Consider the following 9,185-nt stretch of genomic DNA (forward strand, 5'->3'; position numbering starts at 1 on the left):
ATGTGAATAAATGTTACACTTGTGTTTTCTGGACATAAATTAATTCTGACAAATATGACATTTTACTCTGTATAATAATATAAATTATTACAATATACTGTTTTTTTCCAGAAAGAACCCTACCTAATCCATAAACCTTTCTTTTGACATAATACTTCTGGCCCCATTCCATAGGGTTGTGAATAAATCTGGACAAATTGGAGCACAAATTCTTAACTTCCTGTAGCATCATTCTAATTCACTGTTGTTCTTTTATTAAACTACTGCTTAATCGATTGCTGCTCATGTCAGCTGGAGGTTAGCATGTCCAGTTGAACAGATGAGCTAAAACTACGTGAATGTAGTATTGCTTTCCTAGTTTTTTTCAATTCAACACTTTTAATTTTATCATGAAGTAGTATGTCAGGTGTAAAAAAACAGGAAAAAGATAAGGTGGCATTAAAACCATCAACGCAGAATCATGAAAATTTGTGATTTGCATAGTATTGCAAATGGAAAATGAATAGAATAAAAATAGACTTGCGACTTAATTTGGGGATTTAGTGATTGCCCAAACCTAGGTTACTGGCCTTCAGAATCTAGTAATTTGTAAATGGAAAATGGTACACTGGAGTATGGGAAATTGCGCGGGGTCATGAAGCTGGTGTTGTGTTGTGGCATTGACCAGTGTGTGTGAATTCTCTTCCAGTGGCAAGAGAACCCCAACCTGAATGAAGCGCAGGTTCAGTCCATGGCTCTGGGCAGACAGGCGAGTCTCGAGCTGGAGCTGAAGCGCAGGGAGGCTGTGTACAGAGATGTCCTGAGCAAGCAGCAAACAGTAAGGTCATTCTGTGGTTTTTACAGGAGAGGCTGAGAAACATTTGCATCTTGGATCTACACTCCCTTTTCATGTCTTTGAAATTTGATGCTTTTAAAAAGCAAATGGCTTTTCATTGTTGAGGTTTACCTGCTTCCAACTTTTACACTAGTTTGCATCCAGCACTGTTTTAAGTCACTAACAATGCTGAAGACTCACGCAAGCTCCACTGCAATTAAAATACACTGTTTTGTGCAGAGAGCAGTGTCTTTTAATATTTAAAAAAAGTTATGATCTCAGTGAATAGTTTATATATAATACACATTGTAGTAGAATAGAATACATCAAAAGATAAGAAAGATTTAAAGTACTGAATATACCTTTAAGGTGGTTTTGTAGTAACATCCCTTGCTATGTAGTGTACTGTCAGCTCTCCACAATTGGAGCATCATTTACTTCATGCAGGGCTCAAAGTCATTTCTTTTGCTTCTCTTACAAGATCCTCTTACAGAAATTTGCTGACTATGTAAATCTTTACATCTTTGTCTTTTGTAAGCACCACTTTAACTTGCAAGAAAGTCTGTTCTAAATCTACAAATATGAAGACTTTTTAAGAGTAGTTCATCTTTCTGGAGTGTGTGATCAAATAAGAAATACATTTCTTGATTTACTGCTTTCCATCACTCTCTGCAGGGCCTGATATCTTAAACCAAATATTTAGATAATTTATATTGATGCTTTGTGACATGAAAGATGCTGAATGAGCGACACAGTGCCCCGAATAGAATTTTAATTTTTAACCCATTTGGCGACATTCACTTTTGGAAGATCTTTTTTTAATGTCTTGAGCACTGAATGTTATCTTATTTTAAGCAAGTCTGTACTTCCTGTTAGCACTTCTTTGCTTCAGCAATGTATAATTGACTTTCTGATATCCAGATTTCACTGTTATTGGGCAGGGAGGCACTTAACACAGTTTGACATTTCTGCTGAAGTTTTCCAGCAAGATCTAGAGAAAATATGGGATTGGTTAGAACTCCTTTCAATCACCTTATTTACTAAAGTTACAAAATACTGTTACTGGAGGAATTAAGTAGGTGACAACCTCACAAAGTGAAACATAGTGCATTGTCTTCACATACTACTTCAACTTACATGTTCCAGAACAAACCGATTAATTGTATCACTTTTAATGAGCAATTTTGCATTGCAGTTACTTACTCGTTCTATCTCGTATTGTGATAATTAAAATACTGCTTAATCAATTGCTATTAATTTCTGTCCAGTTTGACAGATTCATTTTGCATGTAATAGCAGTATATATTCAATCATCGCATGAAATAGTACACCAGTTGTAAAAAGCAATAGAAAATGGGTAATGTAGCATAAAAGCCATCAAAACAGAAAACGGAATAGATGTTTTCGGAGTAGACTGGAGTACGGGAATTTTTGCACGGTCATTCTGCAATTTCCCTCACAGGATCAATAAAGTATCTATCTAACTAAGCTGGTGTTGTGCTGTGGCATTTGCCAATGTGTCTAAATTCCCTTGCAGTGGCAGGAGAAGCCCAACCTGTATAAAACGCAGGTTCAGGCTATGTTTCTATCCCTGCCATTTATTGAAACACAACCACCCTGGTCACTGGTCACACCAAGGCTGGCCAGTGTTTTATTTCTGTGACAATCAAATTGAAACAGAGATGGCGTGAATAATAAAGCCTCCTTTTTTTTTTGACAGCTGATCATGTATGTCCAGAAGGTGCTGACCAACCGAAAAGTCCACGAGCAGCAAATGGCTCTGGCAAATCGGGCCAACCTGATGAACCAAATGGCCATGCAGAAGGGGGTCATGGGCGCCCATGGCTTCAACCAGCTGGATCTGCTGAGCTTGTACCAGCAGCTCAGTGGTGGCCTGCAGCCTCCAGGTCTGCAGAGGGTTCCATCTCCCACAACTCAGATGAGGAGCAAAAACCCAGGTCCGTCTCAAGGGAATTAGAAAAGGCAGGCACTTGCAGTTTGGGAAGTGCAACAGAACAAGTGATTTTGAAGTCCGTACTCCTTAACAGACTCCAACAGCTGAATTATACAGCACCACTCCATCTAGAAGAAAGGCTGTCCTGAGATGTATGCAAAGCTTGAAGACAATTTGAAGGGATTTTGCAATTGTTTTGAAATTGTATATATAGCCTTAATGTTATTCTAGATATCATATTCTCTTTTAAATCTTTTAAATAGATTTTTTTCCCCCAAAAAAATGCTTTTGAAGTTTATATTATTTTATCGCCTGTAATCTCCCGGACTATGGTTTTAACTCCAAACAAGCTCACACACACTAAAAGGAAAATATTGGAGAAAGTATAGGACTTCCTCATATTCTGATCCAGAATGGTTTCTTGGGACCACAGTACTGCTCGCTACACATTTAATTTAAAAACAATCAGGTGGAATAAATAAATCTAATGAAATAAATTCCGCCTGCAGTTTTCTTGACGTGTTAGTACAGTATGTTTATCTAGGCAGTGGTCCTTTTTTTACCTTTCTAAAAATTCCCTGCATTTCCGGCTGGATGTGACCTGAACTTTTATTTTGTGTGCACGTACAGTACAGTTGCAGATGGTATGAACACCCTTTTTTAAAATTAATTTATGAACTGCTGCCTTGAAGAGAGGTGTTCCTTCCCTTCTAAAATACTTTTGCCAATCTTTAATTAGTGTTTCATGGTGAATGATATGGTAATTGTCTCCAGGAGACAATTGTATCAACACCAAAAAGGAAAAAAAATGTTGCAGCCTTATAATTAGTTCTTATACATAAATACAGAATTATTAATAAATGTGTTGAATATTGGACTTTTTTGTATAATGCTTAGAGGTGATTATTCTAGATGTTGCTAAATCAAAATAAATGACTGCCTGTGTTGTGTTTCAACTGCTTGCTGTATTCTATGAACTTTTGTAATCTCTTTGAGTTTTTGTTGTAAAGTGTTAATTAGCATAGTACTGTGGTACTGTTCCTGGTTTTGTCCCACTTGTGTAGTTGTTTTGGCACATCTAACTTCAAATGCTGAATTTGCGCAGCTGTGATGACAGTTTGATTAATTGAAAACAATGTAATTCGTACTGGAGACCAGAGCTCCTCTAATTGCACAAGGTGTATTTTAGAAAATGTACAGGGACTCTTTTTCTCTCCCGAGAATGTTTTCATGCTAGAAATACACCTAACTGTGTTTTGCCATTAACCTGCTATTTACTAGATACATATTTAATATCAAGATTAATAAAGTGACCAAAAGGTGTTTTTCTTGTATTTATAACTGTGTTTATTGCACTTGTCAGAGTTCAACATTACTGTTGCCGCAAGGTGGAATTATTAGAAATACTTTTCTTTGTCTCATGAGTTTTGATTTCCTTTGCCCAGGGTTACCCTTTTAACCTTGCTTTGACGGCAATAACTTGTTAAGCATGCTCAGTTTGAATGGAGACAAACGCCTTGAAATAAAAATTCTCAAACTAAAAAGGAAGCCAAGAGCGTTATTAAGTATGCCTGAATAGTCCATCCATCCAGGATCAGAGAAACCGCTTGTCTGTTGAGGTTCTTGGCAAACCTTTTGCCAGAGTGTTTCCTCTGGGAAAACACAGGGCCCAGGGCGATACTACACCCTGGATGGGATTTCAGTCCTTCAGAGGGAAGACACACGGACAGCTTGTAGACACCAGTTGACCTAGTGGAAGGAAACAGGTGTACCGCGTTATTATGGAGAGAATATGCAAACTCCACACAAAAGGTACCTCAGTTCAGAAATGACACCAGGACCTGGAAGCTCTGAGATGACAGTTCTAACTCTTTAAGTTCTAACAATGTTCCAACCTTGTGTGAATATTGTTTTTTTTAAAGAAAGCATACAAAAAGGCACCAATATAATTTCAATCCATCCCTGTTGCTTCCGACATTAGTAAATGTACAATACCTGATCTACCCAAGGGTAGGGCCTGCCAGAGTTTAATATTATGCAGTATACACAGATAAACCAGATTTTAAGAACTATTTATGCACCAAAGTTTTTTTTTCAAGGGGGCAATATAAAGCTAAGGTAGAAGTTAATAGTTCTATTAGGAACTTCTATGAGGAATAGTAAAAGGATACTGCAAAACCAAATAAAATCAAATGGAATATAATTTTGTGAGTTAACATGGCAATACTTAAACAGGGATACACAGTGGTTTGCTAGTCAGACCCATGGGCTCACAATTTCTGAGTCTTCTGCTCTGTCCCCGTCTGTGTTGTGTGCTGTGTGTGTTCTCTGTCATCACATGGCTTTCTGCTCCATGATCTGGCTTCCTTCCAGTTCCCAAAGTACTGCAAGTGAGCTTTGACTGGGTGTGTTTCACCCAGGTCTCATGAGGATGGAGGGTGCTTTTGGCTCCTCCCCTTATCCCTCCAGTATGATCAGCTCTACTTCTGGGACTACACAGGTACAGCAAAACTGGCTTATAAAGTTCAAGAGTAGAAGTACAAGAAAAATGCCTTTTTCATCACAAAAAGCAATGTTATATGGTCCTTCCAAGCATTATTAAATCCAGCTGCTGGGTGAATGCATTGATTTGTGACATTGATGTTCACTAAAATGAGTGAAAGTCTGCAAAAAGATCAAATGGAGGAGGAAGAAAATGCACAGATTATTAAAAAAAATCTCATGTTAGCATTGTTTAAACTCAGATAAGGTTATCCAGTTTGCACAAATTGTACTAAGGTTTGTTGGGGTGCTGGAAATTGCCAGTTTGTGTCTTGTATGTCTTGTGTGGGAATGGCAATAACATAAAAATGTAGGGTGTAGGAGACTGGAACAAGCTACCCCACTTTTCTTTTTTTTAGTTTTCTTAGTCTTTTTACCTTAGAAATCCTGATTTAAGTGGATTTTTTTCCAAAGCACAATGAACCTGACTCTTTCCCAGTGCTACATTTCAATGTATGTTTTATATTTTAAATTCACACAAACCAATATGCACTTTTTCCTTGTTACCGTTTAGGATGTTGCTAACGGAGGGTTTTGGTTTTAGACCAGCGTTTGAAAGGCTTACAGCACAACAGTGTTTAGCTACAAGAGGCATAAAGGCCTGCACAGTTTGGAAGCGGATTGCAATTCATCTTGTATGCCACAGTGCAAGCAGAAATATGTTAATAGTGTGTGACAGTGCTCAGAGAAATACATTGTAAATCACTGCAAGTAGAAATGTATTCAGAGAGCATGTTGAACTACACGTAGAAATATATCCATGGTAAATGTCACAGTTCAGGAAATTGAGAAGAAAACAGTTACCATCATCAGTGTACCATATCTAACCCATTTACCATATGTGGTTTTTGTCCATCATGGTCAGTTGTACACAGATAAAAATTATTAATAATTAGATGCAAATAATGAGAGGTTGCAAACCACTCGACCCACAAAGCTAGTTTGGTTGCCTGTACCTTCATGTTCTAAGAATTCATCAGTCGCACGCTGTTTACTCCCACAATTCTCTGTGTTACATCATTTCCAGTGGTGTCCCTGGGTCTTCATTTACACTAATGTATTGAGTGCAAGTATTGTGTATTGAGATATTCCATTTTAATTTAGAGGGACTTGGGCCTTGGCTTACATTTTCCACTGTTGGTTTCTGTCCTCCCAGTCCCCCAAAATAAGAACTGACATGAAAAGCAACAGAGTAACACTATCTTAATTAAAATGAATTCATAATTACAAATTTAACCAACATTGATTAATCCACTGATACATTAGTGTCAGTTTAATTGCTTTATTGACAGGTGTTCCCCACCTTTATTTCTGAATTCTGTTCCATTATTTCTTGGATTAAAACCATCTGAGCCATTATGAGCTCAGGAAAGGATCTGTGGTAACAAAGATTGGGTTTCAGGACTTTGTCTCACTCAAGTTTCTGTTTCCACATGTCTGGAAACACCTGGGCTCCTGCAGAAATAAGAAACATGATTCCAGGGGTACTGATACAGTACATTGTAATTTATACCTGTGCCTGGATATCATTAATTATCATGTACAGTATTAAGAGCTGATAAGATAGTTGAGAACAATTCCATCTGTTTTTGTAAGCAGTGAACCTAGTGCTGGAGGTCTATTTCTAAGACCAAGAACTGAGTGAAGAAAATCATTGACTAATAATGTAATCCTTACACACATCATGTTAATTAAATGCTGTGATTGCTTAAAAACCATCAACTCTGAGGATTCTCTAGGAGCCAAGAGCAGGAAGCAGGGAGTGGGCGTGACATAGGTTAGCAATGATCATTATCCTTAGGTAATTTTCAGAAAGACTTGTAGATGGAAGGCTGTATTTAAGAAATGGAACAAAAAAAACTTACATATGAAAGCACATTTTGGCTTATGTCTCTTAAAACACGGGAACATAACCAGAAGTAAATCCACAAAAAGCAGGGCTTAATGTTATTAAAAATTGTTGATAGTGATCACCATTTTGTTTTGATAGGTAGCATACAGTACGTTGGCAATAATACAGTACAATACAATAATAAAGCCTGAAAGGGTCATATTTTGACTGCAATATTTCCAAAAATGTTCTCTTTATGTCTTGCACAATAGAGTGGTTTCACCAGAGGAGCGATTATGTTATTCAAGCTGCGGTGAGAATCTGTTCAGCTCATTCACCTGACACTATTGCTACCACTGTATCAAAGTGTGCCAGTGTCAACACTAAGGTCTGAGTTAGAGGGGTACTAGTGTTGAAGAATTTTTTAGCTCTTTGGCAGTATTCCATTCAACCTATCACTGATTCTCAGGCTTTTTCAGAAAGTATCTTTTTCTAGAGAGTGGTGGTACTATGTTGTGCTACTCTGACATTTTCATCTCACTCATATGACTCGATACTATTTCTGTACATCTGATGGGGACTTTTTTTCTTTAATGTGAATTTTTCAGAGGTTGTCATATATATCGGCAAACCAATTTTAAAGTGATTGATGAAACAGACTATTTTTACATTTTTACAATTTTACAGAAATATTACAGAAAAAGTGAATAGCTCAGATAAAAGGAATCAATGTATATGTATGCCACTTCATGAAAAGTCACTTTGATACTGCAATGTTCTTTGTGAAATCCAATTACCAGAATATACAATTCAGTAACTATGACTATATCATGGCAAAATTCAGAGAATTTCCTCTCTTCCTTAATTTTTCCTAACATCATGCTGTGAAGTGCTGCCTGTAGGAGATTTGCACTTTTCAGGAAATGAGGTTTCATTTGAAAAGTTTTTCAATTTTGGTTTTCCATTGTGTGGAAATTTCTTCAGCAGGGAGAGCAATTGATATGGAGCCTGGTCATTCTCAAAGACCTTTGGGATTGGGGACTTGGTATCATTTAATTTACATTTCTTCTAGCACATCCTAATGATGATCGCAATTTCATACTGCAGCACGTCAGCAGTCAAATTCTAATCCAGAGCGCAGATGCTCAGACCCCCTTCTTGATACCACCATGATGGTAGCCTTGATTACTTTAATTTTGTACCTTACATGAGTCACAGTTACCATTTTCCCCCAGATCTTTAGAGGATGAAAAAGTAAAGAGACCTGTAAATCCTGTGGGATCTGTCTTTTGATGACCAAATTCTCCATATTTCTTTTCCAGAGAACTTCAGAGCATTCCCAATATGCACTCCAGCAAAACAATTGACTTTCATTACCTGTCAACCCAGGGTCGTCCCTGTGGGTAATTAGAGGAGCCACACCTGCTTGTAGTTCCCTCCATACCTTCAGAACGTCATCACAGACAAAAGCATTTTTTCTTTTTAATACACTTCATACTTTTTAATCTTTCTCATCTTCCTTTGTGTTCCTATGTTTAAATTCAGGAATACGTAGGTGGGTTTTTTTGCCATACAGGTAGTTTGAAATGAAATAGCTCCTTGCATTGTCTTTTAAAAGCCATTCCCAATCGACTTTTCCCCCCACCAGTACCGTTTAGTGTAAACTGTAAACTGACATTTTGTTCATGTCTACTGCGTCCTCACACAATAACCTATATGAAAAACTGAAAATGGGTTCCTTACAAATCTTTAAGTAATCAGGAGTGTGCAATGGCCAGATGAATTCCTTGTGGAACCGTTTCATTTTTCACACCATTTGCTTCTATCTCAACACCCCTTTCCCTCAATCTTCCATCTGCAGTTTTTTTTTTCAGAATTGTTTTCATTTCTCCGGCTGCCAGTATGTTTTTTTTCCTTTTTTCTCTTTTGCTTTTCCATTTCCTTCCCAAGGGAGCTTGCATTTGCAGCTTACAAAAATGTGCCAAGAAGAAACATTACAGCTATTGCAGATGTTGAAATGTTAATCCCATCCCATCACAGTTCTG

The 9,185-nt window shown here is 37.5% G+C and overlaps 1 protein-coding gene across 1 annotated transcript in view; it reads left to right on the top strand.

The window, feature by feature from the left end:
- The window catches only part of atrx (ATRX chromatin remodeler), a 105,147-nt gene extending 100,835 nt beyond the window's left edge, over nucleotides 1–4,312 (top strand). The window contains exons 34-35 of the mRNA XM_015351067.2: nucleotides 689–817; nucleotides 2,535–4,312. Of these exons, the coding sequence (XP_015206553.2) occupies nucleotides 689–817; nucleotides 2,535–2,792 (387 nt within the window). The 3' untranslated portion in view covers nucleotides 2,793–4,312. The remainder of the gene's footprint in view (nucleotides 1–688; nucleotides 818–2,534) is intronic.
- The last annotated feature ends 4,873 nt before the right edge of the window (nucleotides 4,313–9,185 follow it).

Source organism: Lepisosteus oculatus, chromosome 8, assembly GCF_040954835.1.
Source record: "Lepisosteus oculatus isolate fLepOcu1 chromosome 8, fLepOcu1.hap2, whole genome shotgun sequence".
Classification (NCBI taxonomy): Eukaryota; Metazoa; Chordata; class Actinopteri; order Semionotiformes; family Lepisosteidae; genus Lepisosteus; species Lepisosteus oculatus.